The sequence below is a fragment of the Amblyraja radiata genome, chromosome 18 (genome assembly GCF_010909765.2).
Source record: "Amblyraja radiata isolate CabotCenter1 chromosome 18, sAmbRad1.1.pri, whole genome shotgun sequence".
Lineage (NCBI taxonomy): Eukaryota > Metazoa > Chordata > Chondrichthyes > Rajiformes > Rajidae > Amblyraja > Amblyraja radiata.
This window is the reverse complement of record NC_045973.1, coordinates 45,291,065-45,314,018: the sequence shown is the minus strand read 5'-3', so window position 1 is coordinate 45,314,018 and position 22,954 is coordinate 45,291,065. Positions and strand designations below refer to the sequence as shown.

Sequence of the window (22,954 nt, the reverse complement as noted above, 5' to 3'; positions counted from 1 at the left end):
AGAAGGCAGGAACGGGGTACTGATTGGGGATGATCAGCCATGATCACATTGAATGGCGGTGCTGGCTCGAAGGGCCGAATGGCCTACTCCTGCACCTAGTGTCTATTGTCTATTGTCTATAACATCTCATATTTAAGAAACAATGTGTATTAAACTACTGTTTTCTGTTAATAGAGGCTTAGAGTGCTTCATTTTTTGATGGTACTTCAATGATTAACCAACATTTCTTCAACATGTTGGATCAATGGTTACGTTTCATTCATTTGTGTACTCAGGAGCCACTGATACACATCATTTCTCATTTGAAAGACATAAATATTTGCCCTGACCACGTTGAGCATTCGTCAGAATTCCGAGCAGACTCTACAACAGAGATTTGGAAATCCTGCCATCATCTTGAACATTTTAGAAGAAAATAAATCAGAAAATTGGAGTCATGAATAGCTGTTGTTTGCTGCTTTGGCTGTTCTCCGTGTGTCAAAGTATTATTGCATCTTACTCAAGTCATGGCTGATACCTTAGGTACACAAAATTGCTGGAGAAACTCAGCAGGTGCAGCAGCATCTATGGAGCTAAGGAAATAGGCGACGTTTCGGGCCGAAACCCTTCTTCAGACTGATGGGGGGTGGGGGGGGGGGGGAGAAGGAAGGAAAAGGGGAGGAGGAGGAGCCCGAGGGCGGGCGGATGGGAGGGTGGGAGGAGACAGCTAGAGGGTTGAGGAAGGGGAGGAGACAGCAAGGACTAGCAAAATTCAGGGAGTGTCGATGTGAGGTCCTGTTGGTGCCGGTGGCTGGTCCTGGTCCAGTGGCTGATACCTTACTGAGAGCAGACAAAATGTACTGCCAGTCAGCATGAGGTGACAAAGGTGATGCCACTTTGATGCCCGGATTTCCAACCCAAGTCCTCACAGTGTTCAGCAACAAAAAGCCTCACTACTTGTCATAAGTGATAGGAATAGAATTAGGCCATTTGGCCCATCAAGTCTAATCCGCCATTCAATCATGGCTGATCTATCTCTCCCTCCTTACCCCATTCTCCTGCCTTCTCCCCATAACCTCTGACACCCGTACTAATCAAGAATCTATCGATCTCTGCCTTAAAAATATCCACTGACTTGGCCTCCACAGCCTTCTATGGCAAAGAATTCCAAAGATTCACCACCCTCTGACTAAAGAAATTTCTACTCATCTCCTTCTTAAAAGAATGTCCTTTAATTCTGAGGCTATGACCTCTAGTCCTAGACTCTCCCACTAGTGGAAACATCCTCTCCACCTCCACTCTATCCAAGCCTTTCACTATTCTGTACGTTTCAATGAGGTTCCTCCTCATTCTTCTAAACTCCAGCGAGTACAAGCCTAGCGCCGACAAACGCTCATCGTAGGTTAACCTACTAAATCCTGGAATCATTCATCTAAACCTCCTGTGGAGCATCTCCAGAGCCAGTACATCCTTCCTCGGATATGGTGCCCAAAATTGCTCACACTATTTGTCCAGTGATGGTTGATTTCTTCAAGGTTGTCGATGTATTCCGGTACATTTGGTGCATGGCATCATTCTCACAACAGCCCAAAGGACCTGGAGTCTGACAGTTCCTGACAGTTTTGCTGACTCCTCAAACCAGCTGCTCTCAGACATGGTCACATTTCTGTGCTGAATGAGCACAGTTCATGACTGAAGATCAGAGAAAGGGCTCTCAGCAGGAGCCCATATCCACCCAGTGAGTAGGAAGCAATTACTTCACCTGATGCAGATGTCAGTGAGACAGTAAATGGCTGTTCAATGAAATACACCACTGCTGGCAACTTTTGTGTCATGAATTACATCAGTTCAAAGCCCCAGCACCCAGGCTTGCCATAGTGGAAACTATACCTTGAAGAAAGGAACGAAGCCAATGTCAGCCACTGCCAAGGCCACTATGAGCATTAGCTCATGAGGGAGCGATCACTTACATTGCACTTTGATCAACTTTACATTCCAACTTTGGAAATAATTGATGTCCCATGGTTATTTTTTGGTATTCATCTCAATATGGTAGGAGAATGCTTGTTAAGGTAAAGTTTGGAAAATGAGGGCAATGCTTCTGTATTTGTGCCTCTGCAATATGAGCTTGAGTTTACTCATAAAACAAGGAAGGCCAGCTGGGAAATGCTAGTGTAACAAAGACGTGAATGTGGGTTTCACATTAGGTATCTCGCCTGGGGTGAGAGTGGACATTATTGCCAAGGTGGAAGTCTAAGTTCTCAGCTGGTGGACAGAATAGAGGGTAGGAATCTCAGCAATTGGTCGTCATTAAGAGACTCATTCAGCTTTAGACAGAAGCTGCCAGTTGTTTCCCTTCTGTGATTGTCAATTCAGGCAAATTAATGGTTGTAATTGTATTGGACCCATTGCACAGCAGGGAAAGGGTTGAAACTATTGGGCTTTCTGCATTTAATCTTTTAAATAGAACAAAAAACAGATCGAGGACAGACTCTTCAGCTCACAATGCCTGGTTGAACTAATATTCTATTCCTGCCTGCGACCCATATCCTTCCTTATAATATCCATATCGACCCATATCCTTTGTTACCATATCCTTCCACTTCCTGCTTATCAACATACTTATCCAAAAGCCACTTAAATTTAATCAAGGTGTACATGAAGAAATAGATTTTTTTCCCTTTATTGCATTATGGAGCAAGACAATTATCAAATAGTTTCCCTGATATAGATTATTTTTCCCATAGAACCCTTCTTGAAGGAAATTTCTTCATTTAGCTTACTTAACTTTTCTTCCGCTATTTCTTCGAGGACTAGAACGGAATTCCGATCCATGAGAAAGAACATCCTTTAAAATATTCATTATACTGGAAGAAAAGTCAAGTAAAATACAAGTTACTGTTAAGGGGCTGTCCCACTTGGGCAACCTAATTGGCGAGTTTAGAAGAGTTTGAAAAAATGACATGTTGAAGACCTCCTTCGACTATGTAGAAGACTAGCTTCGACTAGCTACGACTAGCTACGACTAGCTACGGAAAAATTGGACACCGAATAGTGGAGAGTGAAGACGACCTCCTTCGATCTCCCTTTGACTATGATGGAGACTGTCTATGACTACCTTCGACTACCCATGATTACCTACAACTAACATGCCAACCTACTATGACTAAACCTACGAGTAAAAAAAGTATCGATTTGATCCATGGCAACCTTTTTTTACTTGCGGGCATTTTTTAACAAAATGCCGCGACCTAGCTGAGGCCTCGAGTACGCGGAGACCACTCTCGAGCATGAAAGAGAGTTACGAAGACCTCATGTCGACCATGCTGCGAGTATGAGGGCAAACTCGCCAGAACTTGCGGATTAGGTCGCCCAAGTGGGACAGGCCTTTTAGCTTGAGAAGAAATATTGAAAGGAGTAAAAATAATCTTCAGAACATATGTAGCTGAAGTTTGATCCATTATGTACAAAGGCATATGGTTTTAATCCAATAGAGAATTTCCAGAGAGAGTTTGTGCACTTCATGAATAATTTTATGCTTTACTAATTCCCTGAAGAAATCCAAAGCAAAACATTTCTTAAATTGTATATGTACATACCACCAGAAACCTTTAAAAAATGGACATAATAACTGAGAACAGGAGGAAGTCATAAAGTCTAGAACCTTTCTTACATTCCAGCTAGATCGTGTTTATCTGGCCATGACCTCAGCTCCTCTTTCTTGCCCATAACCTTTGACTTCCTAATAGTCCACATTTCTGTTTGTCTTAGTTCCGAATATATTCAGTGCTTAAGCTTCTACAGTTTCATGGCTTTCTCAAAGAAGAAATTCCTCCTTGTCATAAGGCCATAAGTGATACGAGCAGAATTAGGCCATTCAGCCCATCAAATCTACTCCGCCATTCAATCATGGCTGATCTATCTCTCCCTCCTAACCCCATTCTCCTGTCTTCTCCCCATTACCTCTGACATCTGTACTAATCAAGAATCTATCTATCTCTGTCTTAAAAATATCCATTGACTTGGCCTCCTTAGCCGTCTGTGGCAAATAATTCCACAGATTTACCACCCTCTGATTTAAGAAATACCTCCCCATCTCCTTTAATTCTGAGGATATGACCACTAGTCCTAGACTCTCACACTAATGGAAACATCTCTACCTTAAATGCCTCTAAATTGTCTCTACCTTATATGGGCCATCCCTTATCCTGAAACTCTACTAGTTTTAGCTCCCCCCCCCCCCCCACCCCCCCCCATGCAGAGAAATATTCTCTCAGCATCCAGCTTCTGCACCCATTCAGAAACTTACATGTCTCAAAAAAATCCTACTTATTCTTCTGAACTCCAGTGGACACAGATTATACTCTCGAGCAGCCGTACATACTGGGAGGTAGACACAAAAAGCTGGAGTAACTCAGCGGGTCAGGCAGCATCTCTGGAGAGAAGGAATGGGTGACGTTTCGGGTCGAGACCTTCATACTGGGAATCAGCCTTCCGTTCTTCCTCGCGTTATATTCCATCTGCCAAATTTCAGTCCACTTTCTATATATAACAATGTTCTTTTGTTGATTCCCTGTGTCTCCCTTCAACTTTATTTACCAGGTATTTATTTATGGTCAAGAAAGTGACTGCAATGCACTCTCCCTTCATCAAAGTTATAAATTGTATTTAGCCCAGCAAAGATGCTTGTGGCAGCTTGTCAATTGTTAGTGTCCCCCAAACATGATCTCTTAACTTGTGTGGTATGAGTTTACGTTGCATCTAATCAAAGGCCATTTTGACACCCAAATAAATACACAATATACTTATAAATTCCACATTATCCACACTGTTACAATCTCAAAGAACTCTACTACATTCTTTAAGCAGAGTTTCTCAGTCATAAGATGAAGTTACCTTTCTTACCTCTCCTTAATTGCATCATGTTTTTTGTGAATGTTGTCCTACTTTAATAATGGATTCTAGACTATTCCCAATAGGAATGTTAGCCTAACAGGTCTAAGTTTCCTGCTTGCTTTCTCCCTCCTCTCTAGAATAGGGATCTTTCATTCTCAGTTTGCAGTTTTCAGTCCATTGCAAAAGTCTTTAGATGTATGGAATTGTTAGTCCCTCTCGCAAACACAGCTATTTCCCCATGAAAAAAATCAATCCATATTTTCAATTTATCTATAAGCTATTTATCTCATGTTGCCGCCGAGCTGTTTAGAATATTGTTTTTTAATGTATTTTGAGGATAGATTTCATTTACGGTTTTCTTGTGTAATATCCCTAATTCAAGGCTGTTACCATGGTGATAGTTAAAACCAAGAGAGCAAAATATGTTTGCCTGAAAAGCTCATCTGTAAATAACACTTTAGGAACTCATTTGAAATGATTGTAGCATTTTCATTTTGTCATATGCTAATTTGTAAATGAAAATTTGTGAACTCTGTTGGTTACTCATCTCAATAACGCATTTTAATTTGCAGAATGATACTTTCATAAGGACAGTCGATATTGGGAGATTAAAGTCACTTCGATGGAGTGCTAGATGTTTCTCTGAGATTTGCTGTTCCTACAGTCACGACTCACTTCAAAATAAATTAGCATTTGACTTCTTTGACTACGACTGATTGAAAAATGTGCTCCCCTCCCCAGCTTGCCATCTCACTGCATGTTCATGAATTCGAATGAATAGATTTACTCAAACCCTGCACATTAAAAAGAGCAGGTTCGGCCATTCAGGCCCATCTAATAAATTCATGAGTGATCTTTCACCTTGCTGCACAATTCCCATATCTCTTGATATGCTTCATATCCAGAGTCTTTAGATCTCCAAAGTGTTTATGAAAGGTGAGGACTAGGGGGACTCTGCCCTTGTTACGAGTGGGGTGATGGGGAGAGAGAGCAGTGTTCCAAGGTATGAAAGAGACCCTGGTCTCCTGACAGGAAATTGGAGGAGCAGCACCTCATATTCCGCTTGGGCAGTCTGCACCCTAGCGGCATAAACATTGAATTCTCCAATTTCCAGTAGCCCTTGCTGTCTCCTCCCCTTCTCAGCTCTCCCTCAGCCCTCGGGCTCCTCCTCTTCTTTTTTCCTTACTTCTCCCCCCCTCCCCCCCCCCCCCCCACATCAGTCTGAAGAAGGGTTTCAGCCCGAAACATTGCCTATTTCCTTCGCTCCATAGATGCTGCTGCACCCGCTGAGTTTCTCCAGCACTTATGTCAACTAGAGATTTCCAAAGATTCACTGGGAGTCTGTGTGAAGGAATTTATGCTCATCTCGGTTTTGAATGACTAATCCGTTAGTTTAAGACTTGTAATCCTAAATTCTGGGCTGTCCAACTGGGGGGAAACATCATCCCTTCATCTAACCTGTCAAGTGGGAATTTTATATATTTCAATGAGATCACTGCATTTTGCTAAACCTAAGCATATAGATCAGCCTGCTTAATTTCTCCTCGTTGCACATATCCCAGATTACTGCAGTAAAACATCTCTACTCTTGTACCCAAATTCATTGACAATATGGACAATATTATTTGCCTTCCTAATTGGTGACTGTACCTGCTTGTCTGTCTCTTGCAGTGATTTGTGTACAAGGACTTCCAGGTCCCTTTGAACACTGACATTTTTCAGTCTGGCTGAAGATTAGCATATTAATTATTTGTTCACAGCGGATTTTTTTTTTAATATTAATTTTTAAACCTAACCAATCACTGTACTTTACTGCTTTCTTATTCCCTGGAATCTGTCTATCAAATATATTTCTGGCAGCTGTGACGCTGGTTGACATTCTTCCCACTGTATTGCAGGGGATTGCTGGCACTGATGTAGCAAAGGAAGCCTCTGACATTATCTTGACTGATGACAACTTCAGCAGCATTGTGAAGGCTGTCATGTGGGGCCGAAATGTTTACGACAGTATCTCCAAGTTCCTGCAATTCCAGCTGACAGTGAATATTGTTGCCGTTATTGTGGCATTCACTGGAGCATGCATCACCCAGGTGAGGGTCTCGTTGCGAATGCACACATGCACAAAGCACAAAAGGGCTTGTTGTCAGCTCATTGAGCAGTAGACCATGCTCTGTTACACAACTCGTCAGCACTGATGGCATATCTGTCTTCCAGGCACTAATGGAGTAATCTTCATTTAAATATTTTGAATTACTGCCGATATTGAGGCACTCGATGCCTGAATGAATACACACTGAGAGCGAATTTATTGAAGGGCTGTTGGAATAGAAGAAAGATTTCTTTCAAAATCAAAATTTACAGCTTTCATCATGTTTCAGGAGTAAAATAAAATTTCTTACCGGAATGATCCTCATCCTAAATTGTAACATGGGGATTTCAGCCTCGCATGAAAGAAACTATCATTGCATATTTTGATAGTTACCCAAAAGTGATAAAATATATCATGAATTTAACATTGACTCAATGATTATACAGAGAGACAGACTAGAGACAATTGATATGTGTTGCACTCTTTATATCCCCACTTGCAGAGGGGAAAGTGAAAGGAGAGGTGAGGAGATTCTGTCAAATAATATCAAAGAATGAGACAAGAAAATGTTTAGTTTTGTTTCTTGGATGGTTATTGACAGATTATTAATGTATAATTAATATTGACTTGGATAGCGCAGCTGGTAGAGCCACTGCTTCACAGCGCCAGAGACTGGGTTTGATCCTGACCTCAGGTGCTGTCTGTGTGGAGTTTGCGTGTTCACCCTGTGACCGTGCGGGTATCCTCTGGGTGCTCCGGTTTCCTCCCACATCCCAAAGAGCGAGTTTGTCGGTTAAAAAGGGAGTGGATGCAAAAGTGGGATAGCAGAGAACCAGTGTGAATGGATGATCGATGGTATGCATGGACCCGATGGGCCGAAGTGCCTTTTTCCATGCTGTATTTCTAAACTAAACTGATTGAACAGATGGTCTGTGAAGAAGAATGGACAGAATTGATGGGAAATATCAGGGGTTGAGACTAGTTGCGATACATCAGCGATGTCAAGCCATGAGCAAAGATTAATGAGAGTCTAAAGCAAGAGTGTGGGAGGTAAAATTGACGTGTGAGTGGGGATAGTGTTGTCCTGTTGATGTTTGATTCCTTTAATGTGGGAGTGCTTATCCACAGTATATCCATATTCTGGAAGCTATTCACACAACAGATTGGCCTGCAAGATGACCCAATAGTTTAGTTTCCCCAGATATAGTCGGCAATAACATATGAAAGCTTATCCAAATGAAAGCTTTTCATCCCTTTTCCCCGTGTAACGGATAAATGAATGTATGGGCCATTGACGAATCACAATTATTTTTCATTTTTATCCAATATGATGTCTAATGTATCTCCGACCCTAAAAATGTGCAGTAAACCCTAATTTTAATTAACCCCTTTATAACAGCTTTCGATTATAGTGGACGGACCCCCAGACCCGCGCAGCCTCCCCGAGCCCATAGAGCGCAGGCATCCGAGGGCCCACCCCCGACTCGCAAGGTGCACCAGCGAGCCCTTCTTCACCCACCATGTGGTCCAGTTGAAGCAGCTGTTGTTGCAGCTCACGTTGTAGCCCCCGTGGACAGAGCTTTCTTCAGGCTGCCGCCATCGACAGGACACGCTGGGTCACTGCGGGGCTCCGTCCCCTCTCACCGGCTGCCGCCACTTTTTCCTTCACTTGGTCCGCGTGATCGCTGCCACCTCCCGTCGATCTGTCCTCTCGGCCCCTTTCCCCCCCCCCCCTCCCAACACCCCTTCCACCACCGCCTCCTCCTCCTCCTCCTCCTCCTCCTCCTCCTCCTCCTCCTCCTCCTCCTCCTCCTCCTCCTCCTCCTCCTCCTCCTCCTCCTCCTCCTCCTCCGACACTCTCCACCTTGGAAGCGACAGCAGGTGTGAGGGGAGGAAGCCCCATGGTGACCAAGTGCATATTGTCCTTGGCAATGACCTGAAGAAAGTGATAACTGCAAGGGGCTACACGTGTGCCAAAACAACAGCCATGTGAACCAGTGAAGAAGGGCCCGCTGTTGCAGACCAGCATCATCGGCACCTAGTGAACGGTGAATGGATACAATGTGCTGGAGTAACTCCGCCGACTGAATCAGTTTGAAGAAGGCACCTGGCGTCACCTATCCATGTTCTTCAGCGATGCTGCCTGACCTGCTGATTTACTCCAGCACTTTGTGTTATTTTGTGTATTGACCATCGTCTGTAGTTCTTTGTTTCAACAATGTACAATGATAATACCTTATTCTGTTATAACTGGCAATTGGCAATAACAGACATCATTCCTCTCCCATGTATGACCTGTTATAACGAGGGGTTACTGTACTCATTTTCTTTCCGTAATGTGGTACCTTAACATAGAAACATAGAAACATAGAAAATAGGTGCAGGAGTAGGCCATTCGGCCCTTCGAGCCTGCACTGCCATTCAATATGATCATGGCTGATCATCCAACTCAGTATCCTGTACCTGCCTTCTCTCCATACCCCCTGATCCCTTTAGCCACAAGGGCCACATCGAACTCCCTCTTAAATATAGCCAATGAACTGGCCTCAAGTTACTTTCTGTGGCAGAGAATTCCACAGATTCACCACTCTCTGTGTGAATTTTTTTTTTCTCATCTCGGTCCTAAAAGGCTTCCCCCTTATCCTTAAACTGTGACCCCTTGTTCTGGACTTCCCCAACATCGGGAACAAACTTCCTGCATCTAGCCTGTCCAACCCCTTAAGAATTTTGAAAGTTTCTATAAGATCCCCCCTCAATCTTCTAAATTCTAAATTCTAACAGTTCAACTAACATCCCACAAAGCAAACACCACAGGCCCAATTCTTAGGGGTGCTAATTTTGGAGAAAAAATAGATAACTAGCATATTTTGTGAGAAAACGCAAGTGAACTATTTATCCCCATCGACTGAATTTTGCAGTTGAAAATCTCAAAGTTTTGACTCAATTCATTTCTCATGGATGGGCTATAAAGTAATTGGAAGAACTCTATTTTAGTCAAAAGGCTTGGGATTTTTAATTTAAACCTTCATTTATTTTTCATTATTTTTAAATTACCCTGGGGACTTGCAACAACTGTCACTGCAGTTATTTATATATTGGGCTCAATACATTTACCTTTACAGTTCAACTGTGAAATCTCTTCTGGTTAGATTGCTAAAAATACTGGAAGGCATGAAGTGCTGTGACATTGAAAGCAATGACTTTGTGACATTGAAGGTAATTGCCTCTATTCTCATTCATTCAGTTTTCCTCCAAGTCCTGTTGGTAAAGTCAGCTCATCATTGGGGAAATCAGTGCTGTTACCTGTCTATTTTTTTCACTTGTGTCTTACGCTGTTCCATTTCTAAGTCCTAAAGACATTGTTTTCATTGTTGGCACGAACTGGTCATGTGCCTGTAAGCAAATTCAAGACTGAAGTAGATTTCAGACTATTAAGGAATTGTGTGTGACACCATCAGGCAGGAACGTGAAGTTGATGCTAACAATCAAATCTGTTATTATCTTACTGAGATGATGAGCTATTAATCCTCACATTCTGAATGTTCTTATGAGTAGAACAGTTCTTGGAGTTATGTGGCATTCTGTTTCATCCAATGGGCTCTGCCCTTCATTTTGGTTCAATAGCTGTTTAATTCCAAACAAATTATTGAAAAATTGGGGAAATGAGAGAACGTTTTGCTTCCATTCAAAATCTTTTGGGGAATTGTTTCTATTGATATTTCATTCTTATTTCATGGTTTAAATTTTTTTTTTAGCAATATTGAAAGAGATTTTTGAAACCTCAGAAATTCAATCAGGTTTGTGTGTTAATAAATATTGGTAGAATTTCTTTTTTTCTCAAATCAATACTACTTTCCTTTAAAAAATGAAACTCATTTTTCTAATGGTTTGAATAGCAATAAATTAATGAGGCTTTTCTCTCGGGATTATTGTTTAAATTGAGTAGAAATTCTCTGGCAAAGTATATTAACCGGGATTCAATTCTGAAATGTCACCACATTTCACTCTCCTAACTTGGGTATTTCCAGCATTTTCTGTTTTAACTCTCTCCTCATTTCCACCGGGACAATAATCAAAAATAAGTCATTCCCTACCACAGCTCAATAGATGAAGAACAAAATACAATTCACATTGGACCAGGCTTTTGAGAACTGCAGGAAAAAACATGAAATTCCCTTTCAGGAAGGGAGGAATTTGTAGGAATCTCTGTCCCTTCTTCTCCATGTAAACATTTGGCACAAATGTTTACCTGGGTAAGGATTTGGTTTCATTCAAAATCTTAGGTGACATTTGGTGTTCTCACCATATCTTTTGCTGTTGATAGTTTTCTAATCTTACACATCCGAGTTCTCGTTCAACAGTAAATGTCCTATCAGGAGAATATATATGGTTATGCTACATCCTAGATTAGGGAAATTGATTGGATATCAGGCTACTCGGAAGGGACAGAATGTCTATCTCATCACATGGCTTCTCCTGTCACCTAATCCTCACAATAAGCTTGATCTGAGCAATGCTTAGCTTGGCTCCCTCAGTCACTTGTTCGACACTGGCAAAGTGTTTCATTCAAAGATAGGTGTAACCCTGATCAACTGGTGTGTGATAAATAATATGCATGTGAAGGAATATTTAAGAAGGAACTGCAGATGCTGGAAAATCGAAGGTAGACAAAAATGCTGGAGAAACTCAGCGGGTGAGGCAGCATCTGTGGAGATGCTGCCTACATAGATGCTGCCTCACCCGCTGAGTTTCTCCAGCATTTTTGTCCACCTTGGGAAGGAAGGTCGTGTGAAGGAAGGTCGTATTCAAGCAATGCATGCCTGTCTTTCCCCTGTTCTGTGGTCATGATGGTTTTGGTATTGCTTTGTGTTGTCGTGTGTACTGAGATATGGTGAAATATTTTGTCTGGTGCACTATCCAAGCAAATCACACTCTACACAAATACAAAAAGAGAAAGGCAATGGTGCAGAATATAGTGTTAGATAGTGCACCAGATAGAAAAAGTGCAAGGTGGATTGTGAAAAGACAACCTTAGCATGAGAGACCCATTCACATGGCTAATAACAGAGGGGAGGAAGCTGTTCTTGAATCTGGTGATATGTGCCTTGAGGTTTTTGTATGTTCTGCCTGATGGGAGAGGGGAGAGTAGGTGTAAGTGGTCTGTGAATATCTTGGCTGCTCTTCCAAGACAGCATGAAATGCAGATGGAGTCAATTGAGGGAAGCTTGTTTGCAAGGTAGATTGGGGTGCATTCACAACTCTCTGCAATTTCTCAAATTCGTGTGCAGAACACTTATCTCAGCAAGTTGTAGAGCATCCCAATAGGATGCTTTCTGTGGTGCATGTATAGAGTTTCATTGTCATATGTACCAACAATGGAACACCAAATTTCTTAATTGCAGCAGCCTAACAGGCCTATAAACACTGTTACAATATACAATACCGTTTATTTGTCATTTGAACCTCACATGAAGTTCAAACAAAATTTGGTTTCTGCAGTCATACAAGAAAAGAACCAAGACACACACCAACACAATTTACACAAACATCCATCACAGTGAATCTCCTCCTCACTGTGATGGAAGGCAAAGTCTTGTCTCTCCCCTGCTCTCCATTCCTCTCCCGAAGTCAAAGTCAAAGCCCCCGGCGGGCGCTAGCAAGTCCCACGGCCACTTAAAGCCACGTCGGGCGATGTAAGGCCCTGCCCCGGGTCTTGATGTTGGAGCCACCGGCGGGCGCTATCAAGTCCGCGGCCATTAAAAGTCGCACCGATATACACATAGATAGTACATAATAAACAAAAAATCATTTAATTAGTAGGTAGAGTCATAGAAAACATAGTAAATAGGTGCAGGAGGAGGCCATTCGGCCCTTCGAGCCAACACCGCCATTCATTGTGATCATGGCTGATCGTCCCCAATCAATAACCCGTGCCTGCCTTCTCCCCATATCCCTTGATTCCACTAGCCCCTATAGCTCTATCTAACTCTCTCTTAAATCCATCCAGTGATTTGGCCTCCACTGCCCTCTGTGGCAGGGAATTCCATAAATTCACAACTCTCTGGGTGAAAACGTTTTTTCTCACCTCAGTCTTAAATTACCTCCCCTTTAATCTAAGACTGTGGCCCCTGGTTCTGGACTTGCCCAACATTGGGAATATTTTTCCTGCATTTAGCTTGTCCAGTCCTTTTATACTTTTATATGTCTCTATAAGATCATCCTTCTAAACTCCAGTGAATACAAGAATACAAGAATGTCATGGAGACATTCTGAATCTTGTGGTGTTTTGAGGAAGTAGAGGTGTGATTTCTTGGCCATTGTGGTTGAGGTCAAATATTGGTTCCTTGGCATTTACACCTTGGAACATGATGGACCATGTGATTGAGAGTATGGATTAATTTAATCCATCAGAATTGATTCCACACCAGGGTGCTGAAGGGCTTTAAGAGGAGATGGAACCCGGATCAATTTGTAAGAAAGTAGCAAATATATGGAAGCATTGTCCTTGGCTTGTTTCCTTAACATGTTACAATGCTTATTTTATGCTGCACTCACTGACAGTAGGTTAACACATGGCTGTCCTGCCAAATTACTCCAATATCACCAATATCAAAATATTTATTCCAACCCTCAAACCCTGCTGCCTTACCACGCACCCACCTCATTGAATCACAGAGTACGATAGGCAATCCAGTCCTTCCCAGTATAATCAAGGACGAGTCGCACCCCGGCCACTCCCTCTTCTCCCCTCTCCCATCGGGCAGAAGGTTTCAAAGTGTGAATACGCACAGCTCCACTTTCAGGGACAGTTTCTTCCCAGCTGTTATCAAGCAACTCAACCATCCTACCAACAACTAGGGAGCAGTGCTAAACTACAATTAAAACACAAAGTACTTGTGCTATATCTCCAGGATAAGCGCTCATCTAAGAAAATCAAGCCCAAAGCCAATGTATTATCTAATTATCTAACTAAATATACCAACTTATGTTAACGACAATAAATAACTCTGTACGCAAAAAACAGCTACCTGCATGTTAACTAGCTCTTTAAAAAAAACTAATCCTGTAGATGCAAGCATGTCATTGGGGTTAACAAGTGGGCACCCTCCTTCATTGGTGTTTCGTTGAGTTAGGCCCATGACACCTCGGGAAGGGTCAACAGTTGCTTCTGGCATCCCATAAAAACCAAAACACCCCCCCCCCCCCCCCCACCACTTTGTTTTTTAGTTGAATGATTAATAGCTACTCCATTTCGATCATGCATTACAACCCGAACCATTGAAATATACTTTAAGAAATGTTTGAGTTTCAATGAAAATTGCAAATGTTTTTTTTTGTCAGACCATAACAGAGAAAAACAATAATACAATTGGAGAATTAGGCAGGTTGATGTCAGTTGTTTTTTAACCCAGGGTGACATAACTTCAATTAAAATCTGCTGTCTTTAGTTATTCACAGCAAATAATCGAAATAGAAAAGGCCAACACAGCATATAATTAAATACTCCTAGTTGGAAATCAGAATATTTAGAGTAATTTTCCTGGAAGAGAATTGATTTTACATCATTTATGTACTGTAAACAAGAATTACCTTTGTCATATCACTGCCTGTTCGGCAGTGGTCTTCATGCTACTGGATATTTTAGACCAGGGGACATAGGTTTAAGGTGAAGGGGAAAGATTTAATAGGAACCTGAGGGGTAATATTTTCACACAGAGGGTGGTGGGTGTATGGAACGAGCTGCCAGTGGACTTAGTTGAGGCTGGGACTATCCCAACATTTAAGAAACAGTTAGACAAATACATGGATAGGACAGGTTTGGAGGGATATGGACCAAACGTAGGCAGGTGGGACTAGTGTAGCTGGGGCATGTTGGCTGATCCTCGACTTCCTCGTCCACAGACCACAGTCTGTTCGTATTGGTGGAAATGTGTCAGCCTCAATAACAATCAGCACGGGAGCACCTCAAGGCTGCGTGCTCAGCCCCCTGCTGTACTCACTCTATACCCATGACTGCGTAGCGAACCACAGTGCGAACTCCATCATCAAGTTCGCTGACGACACCACTATTGTGGGGCGTATCACTGATGGGGATGAGTCAGAGTACAGAAGAGAGATCGAGCAACTGTCCATATGGTGCCAGCGCAATAACCTGGCCCTGAACACCAGCAAAACCAAGGAACTGATTGTGGACTTTGGAAGGAGTAGGAGGGGGACCCACAGCCCCATTTATATCAACGGGTCGATGGTTGAAAGGGTCAAGAGCTTCAAATTCCTGGGCGTGCACATCTCTGAAGATCTTTCCTGGTCCGAGAACACTAATGCAATCATAAAAAAAGCACATCAGCGCCTCTACTTCCTGAGAAGATTACGGAGAGTCGGATTGTCAAGGAAGACTCTCTCTAACTTCTACAGGTGCACAGTCGAGAGCATGCTGACCGGTTGCATCGTGGCTTGGTTCGGCAATTTGAGCGCCCTGGAAAGGAAAAGACTACAAAAAGTAGTAAACACTGCCCAGTCCATCATCGGCTCTGACCTTCCTTCCATCGAGGGGATCTATCGCAGTCGCTGCCTCAAAAAGGCTGGCAGTATCATGAAAGACCCACACCATCCTGGCCACACACTCATCTCCCTGCTACCTTCAGGTAGAAGGTACAGGAGCCTGAAGACTGCAACAACCAGGTTCAGGAATAGTTACTTCCCCTCAGCCATCAGGCTATTAAACCTGGCTCGGACAAAACTCTGATTATTACCAACCACTTTCTGTTATTTGCACTATCAGTTTATTTATTCATGTGTGTATATATTTATATCATGGTATATGGACACATTTATCTGTTTTGTAGTAAATGCCTACTATTTTCTGTGTGCTTAAGCAAAGCAAGAATTTCATTGTCCTATACAGGGACACATGACAATAAACTAACTTGAACTTGAACTTGAACTTGGTGTGGGCAAATTGCGCTGAAGGGCCTGTTTTCATGCTGTATCACTGTGACTCTATTTTATCCAGCCAGATATTATTTTGTTTAACATGTAAAAAGCTTGCAAAAAACAGCGGATCCAAGTATGATTCGGTTTATTTATGTCACGTGTACCGATGTACAGTCAAAAGCTTTGTTTTGTATGCGATCCAGTCAGATCAGATAAACTATACATAAATACAATCAAGTCAAACTCAAGTACAATAGATAGAGCAAGGTACAAGATACAGAGTGCAGAGTAGAATTCTCAGCATTGTATCACATCTATTCAATAGACAAAGTCCAATGTCCGCAATGGGGTAGAGGTGAATCGGATTGTACCATGCTCTTCTGCATTCATTCACAAGATGGGAATTTTGAATATTATAATGCGGAAGGCAGGGACAATCTGTGGGCTCGACCTGCAGAGTGCCATAATCCAGGGATGGAGCACAGACATTCCAAACTGAGGAACCAACTGCATTTTGCATCTGGCGTCTCAGGTTTACACGAGGGAAAGTCGATGTATGTATTAAAACCACCTTCACCTGAATGGGGTTACTCAGCTAGATTATATAGGTGTGAATTGGTTGTCGCAGTTTAATTTTCTTAATCTTACATAATTTTTATTTCTAGCGCTTAAGTAAATCTATTTAAATAACTTTGATCTTATTTATTACGAACATTTATTAAATATCTCTGATTAATTGTTCAATGGGCTGTGAGAGGATTGAGGTGTCCAAAGACCATTAAGGCAATGCAGGGGAAATGGTTTGTGAAACTTCACTGAGGCCCTGATTGCTGCTTGTGGAGTGGTCCGTCTTGCATGGTGGTTGGGCTTAGAGAACAATTATGACCACGGCCTGCAGGGGGTAGACACCAAGTCGATAACCTGCTTGTAAGACCCATTGGACCGTGGCCTGGGAAAGCACGCCGTGCCGCCCCCTGCTCTTCCCCCAAAGACCAGAGACTGGGAGGAAGAGCAGTCCTCACGTGACACAACGGACATTAGAGGAGGAGAGGGAACCGGGGTCTGGCCTACAGCGCCTTCAAGGTTGGCTGCAGGTGTGCCCCCAGGGAACAAAGGTGGACGGGCGTGGAGAGGGACGTTGGTTCACTTGTCGCTCCACACATCCAAGGGAAGGTGACGGCTGGAGGCCCACAGCAGCCTGGGGCTTGCCTGGAACAGCACCGCTCAAAATACCTAGAGCAGGGGTACCCAACCTTCTTCATCCTGTTTACCCCCTGGCAACTTTAATAGCACATAACAATGTTATTTCACTTATTTATGAACAACTAATGATGAACAGATACCGGTATACCAGAACCAAACACAGTCAGTCAATGAGAAAAAATATGTACACATCCAGAATCAACACATTTACCCCCTGGGTGGCTGAAATTTACCCCAGGTTGGGAACCCTTGACCTAGAGCATGCACTGAAGTATGGCATACTCTACTGGACTGTTTTAAGAAAATAATTTCACTGTGTGTTTGCATCTCACACATGTGACATTTAAAGCCCCTATTGAACCGTTGAATTATATCCACAAGGTGACAAAAAAAGGTGCAATCATAATAAATGGCAGAATGCCCCAGGGCGATGGCTTGACATATTCTGGCCAATAGACCTAACTGTTGTTGGATGGGATTAATATTCACCTGGAAATAGAGGATTAATGAAAACAATAATTTTACATGAGGGCAGATTATGACTAACCATTTTGATAAGACTTTATTACTGAAGTAATAGAGATGATGACAATAATGTGGTGGGTGTGATGTACATGGACTACCAGAATAGGATGCTACATAACAGCTTTATCAGCATATTAAAGGGGCAATGATAGCATGGTTATAAAGTTAGCTGAGTATCTGACAGCGGAGGGTTATGATGAATGTTGTTCATTAGACTAGAGGAAGGTGAATAATGGTTTTCCCCAGAGATCGATGTTAGTGCCTTTGCTTCTTTAAATCTATATCAATCACCTAGACCTGGGAGTTACAAACCGCATATTCTAAATTTGCAGATGGTACGCACGGCCATATTATGAACTGTGAAAAGGAGAGCAATAATTTGTGGCAGCTTATAATGTGTTGGTAGAATTGGCAGATGCATGCAAGATGGAAATTTAATGTGAAATTGAATATATTGGTAAAAAAGACGAAGGAGGAGTAATATTCAATGAAGGATGCTGTTCTATGATTGTAGAGGAGTAGCGGGAGTGTGGAGTTTGGATACACAAAGTCATTGAAAATATCAGGGCAGGTTGAGAAGACATACACAATTCTGAGCTTTGTCAATGAAGGCTTACAGTGTAAACTCAGGAAAGTCACGCTGACCTTTGTGAAATACAAGTCTGGAGTATTGTTTTTCAATTCCTGTCACCTCATCATGGAAAAGATGGCAAGCCATCAGAGAAAGTACAGGAGAGGTTTATGAGAATAGGGCAGCGTAGTGAAGCAGCCGGTAAAGCTGTTGCCACACTGCGCCAGAGACCATGGTCACGGTGGCAGTTACGGTGGCACAGCGGTAGAGTTGCTGTCTTACAGCGAAAGCAGCGCCAGAGACCTGGGTTAGATCCCGACTACGGCTGCTGTCTGCACAGAGTTTGTACGTTTTTCTCGTGGGTTTTCTCCGAGATCTTTGGTTTGTTCCCACACTCTAAAGACGTACAGGTTTGTAGGTTAATTGGCTTGCTAAATGTAAAAATTGTCCCTAGTGGGTGTTAACGTGCGGGGAAAGCTGGTCGGCGTGGACCCGGTGGGCTGAAAGGCATGTTTCCACGCTGTATCTCTAAACTAAACCCGGATTTAATCCTGACCGTGGGTACTCTCTGTGTGACGTTTGCATGGTCTCCCTGTGACCACGTGGTTTTCCACTGGGTACTCCAGTTTCCTCCCACGTCCCAAGTACGTGCAGGTTTGTAAGATAAATGGCCTCTGTAAATTGTCCCTAATGTGTAGGGAGTGGATGAGAAATTGGGATAAACAGAACTAGTGTGGAAGGGTGATTGATGGTCATTATGGATTTGATGTGCGGTTTTCATGCTGTATCTACACTCTACGAAACCAAACAAAAGAATGGTTTCTGAGGATGAGGGATTATAAAATGAGGGATTATAAGAACAGATTAGAGAGGCTGGGACTGTTTGCCTTGAGAAGATGATAAGGGAAGATTTGATTGAATTGTATGGAAGTATCTGGAGCAAGTAGGTTGTGGCAGACTATTCCTGTTGACGAAAGGGGTGAAGACAGGTATAAAATTAAAAGGTGATATGAGAAAAAAAGTGTTTACACAGCATGGGCGGCACAGTGGTGCAGTGGTAGAGCTACTGCCTTACAGCACCAGAGACCCGGGTTCAATCCTGACTATGGGTGCCTGTCTGTACGGAGTTTGTACGTTCTCCCCATGCCTGCATGGGTTTTATCCAGGATTTCGGTTTCCTCCCACACTCCAAAGATGTACAGGTTTGTAGGTTAATTGGCTTGGTATAAATGTAAAATTGTCCCTAGTGGGTGTAGGATAGTGTTAATGTGCGGGGATTGCTAGTCAGTGATGGACCGAAGGGCCTGTTTCCGCGCTGTATCTCTAAACTAAACTAAACATAAACTAAAATGTGTTTGTAATCTGGGGTGCACTGCCTGCTGATATATTGTGGCTTTCTAGAGAGAATAGGATCAAAAAGTACTGGTGGAAATATTGCAATGCTCAGCAGAATGGGCTGGTGGGGCAAGGGATGTGGGAATTTGCAGATAGAACAAGTGAATTGCTCTGTGTTTAAGAAGGAACTGCAGATGCTCGAAAATCGAAGGTACACAAAAATGCTGGAGAAACTCAGCATCTGATGCTGCTGCACCCGCTGAATTTCTCCAGCATTTTTGTGTACCAAGTGAATTGCTCTTGTGGAGACCTGGTACTGATACAATGGGCTGAATGGCCATCTCCTGTACAGTATCTATACTATGATTCTCAAAGTTACTAAACTTTCCTAACAGGTCAATTGTCTAAAGTCTTTCTTCCCTTGTATGTATCCATTATTTTTAACAACTCGCAAATAATTATTTTAGGCAAAATGAGAATCTTGGGATGGGAAGAATGGATTTAGGAAAAAACCTGGGTATGAAGAGAAAAATTGAACAAATTAATTTTCAGTTGCCACCGTTCTGCGTAATGACTATACATGGACTTTGTGCATCAGCCACTTATTTACTCTATTACCACCATTGGTATAGATGATTTAGGGGGAAAGACTATGAAACGTTGTATGGAAAGACTGTATGTAAGCTTATTAATGATATCAACCAGCAAATATGCTGTGAGAGGGATCCAACAAATATCAGGCCGATTACATGAGGAGGGGGAGTGGAGGGCGAGGGAGGAATTGCAACAAAAGAAACATAACGTGAGGAAACATGAACTGAGCCAAAATTCAAGGATTTATGGAAAAGCCTTGAAAGTATTTTTTAAACTGCGAGACGAGGAAATGTTGAAATTCAATGTATCTGGATGTCGTACTATGCTAATCCTGGGAAATGAACATGCAATTGCAGTAGAAATAGCATGTCGTCTATCACCAAGGGATTGAAATTAAAGAAATTGATATGGTCACGTCTGGAGTATTGGACACAACACTGATCTGATTATCTTACTGGCCTCCAAGAATTGACACAAGACTAATCCTGCACTGAGGGGATTGTCCTATGAAATGAGAGAGAGAGAGAGAGAGAGAGAGAGAGACAGTTAAATCAAGCTGTGTTCAATAGAGATAAGACGAAAGAGGATTAAATCACATGCGTTTTGCCAGGGTGGAAGTTGGATATGATTCTTCTGGCTGGCAAATGTAAATCTAGGGGAATTAGAGCAATGGTGAAGGGGCAGGGTGTGGAAACCACATTCTTCGAAGGTTAGGATGAGCAGAAGTTCCTCTACTCAGTTAGTTATTAATGTTTGGAATTCTCCCCATGCCTGGGGAAATTGGTCACTTGTTGAGTATGTGCCAAGCAGAGAGCAAAATACTTTTGGATTAGGTTTTATAGCAGCAGTGTGAAAAGATGGAGTTGTGCCAGATTGTCGACCATGCTCTTATCAAAAAGCACCTATTCCTTATTCCTTATTACATAAACCGGCATAAATTCTACAACTTTTAAAAGGTAGCCTGATTAGGTTTAATAACCTTACTTGAAGGTTGTCTTCATTGAGAAACAATACAAAATTGTGGACATGTGCAAGATATATTGATAAATCAAAATCATTGTTTTCTCCGAAGAGACTGTGTGCTCCTGTGTTAGAGAAGATATTAAACTGAGCCTCTGTGGTCTCTCCAGTTTAGTATTAAGGTCCCCAAGGCATTACTTGAAGAACAAGGGGTTGTGCCACTGATGTCTGAGCCAACACGTATCCTTTATTTTTGCTAAAGCTGAAATGATGATCATCTTATTTTAGTGCAGAGCATCAGTGTGACACTTCTTTACATTATGGAGACTACACCTTGTTGACTCGCTAACACTTCAGTTACAAAGGATACCCATTATTGCAACTTCTTCCTTCCTATTGTTCTTGTTTGATCTTGTCAAAATAGATTTCAGCCTCCAGAAATTCAGTCATAGAAAGATACAATATAGTTACAGGCCCCTCTTCCTAGTAAGTTCATGCTGATGTGTTTAAGAAGGAACTGCAGATGCTGGAAAATCGAAGGTAGACAAAAGCGCAGGAGAAACTCAACGGGTGCAGCAGCATTTATGGAGCGAAGGAAATAGGCAACGTTTCAGGCCGAAGAATGTTTCAGTGTGAAGATGGGTATCGGCCCGAAACGTTGCCTATTTCCTTCGCTCCATAGATGCTGCTGCACCCGCTGAGTTTCTCCAGCACTTTTGTCTAAGTTCATGCTGATCATCACCCATCCATTTAAACCTAATCTACAGTATTCCCAATTTATCTCCTCTTTTCCACATTAACTTCTCCCAGATTATTCCACTCACTTCTACACTCGATCAAATGATCAAATATCAGAGCACAATGTATCTCAATATCACTCGGAGAAATTTACAGCAGCCAATTAATCTATTAGCCTGCGCTTCTTTGAAATGCGGGAGGATACTAGAGAGTGTAGGAAGAACTGCAGATGCCGGTTTACACTGAACATAGACAGAGTGCTGGAGTAATTCAGTGGGTCAGGCAGGTCGAGAACTTCCTTCAGTACAATAGAACACATGGAGGAGACCTGAGTAGTCACAAGAAGGATATGCAAACTCGATACAGGCAGTGGTGAGGATTTAGTCTGGGTCTCTGTCATCATGAGGCAGTGGCTTCACCGTGCCACCCCTGTGCCACCCCTGTGCCATCTTTGTCAATTGCCGTCCAGGTTTGTCAAATTGAGATACATTGCCCTCTGATATTTGATCATTTGTAAAGCCTTATTTCATTGCAAGATTTTTAGTAAACCACTTTATGCTACATGCATTTACCGTACTTAACCCAGTGGGAGTAATAGAAGGATTTTTAATGACATAACTCAATTTGTTTCCTCTCTAGGATTCGCCCCTGAAGGCTGTGCAGATGTTATGGGTGAACCTCATCATGGATACGTTTGCTTCCTTGGCTCTGGCCACAGAACCACCCACAGAAGCACTGCTGTTGAGAAAACCATATGGCAGGAACAAGCCCCTCATATCACGAACCATGATGAAAAATATTCTGGGTCATGGAATATACCAGCTTACTATTATCTTCACCCTGCTCTTTGCTGGTATGTCATGTGGTATTCCTCCTGCTAACACAGAAGGTGATGGTATATATTTCAAGAAATGAACAAGATTGGCAGATGACCTTGAAGAAAGCTTCACTCAAAGACCCAGCAATCTCTGCCGTTTGCTTTTAGTTGTTGGCTGTTGGGCATCTTAGTTTTTTTAGTTTAGTTTAGAGATACAGCGCGGAAACAGGCCCTCCGGTCCACCGAGCCCGCACCAACCAGCGATCCCTGCACTAACACTATCCTACACACACTAGGGACAATTTACACATAC

At 42.5% G+C, this 22,954-nt stretch overlaps 1 protein-coding gene across 1 annotated transcript in view; it reads left to right on the top strand.

Annotated features, from left to right (window-relative positions):
* Positions 1-22,954, top strand: part of LOC116983474 (plasma membrane calcium-transporting ATPase 2-like) — an 847,186-nt gene that overhangs the window by 797,730 nt on the left and 26,502 nt on the right. Inside the window, exons 20-21 of the mRNA XM_033037261.1 lie at positions 6,774-6,965; positions 22,464-22,677. Coding sequence (XP_032893152.1) covers positions 6,774-6,965; positions 22,464-22,677 — 406 coding nt within the window. The remainder of the gene's footprint in view (positions 1-6,773; positions 6,966-22,463; positions 22,678-22,954) is intronic.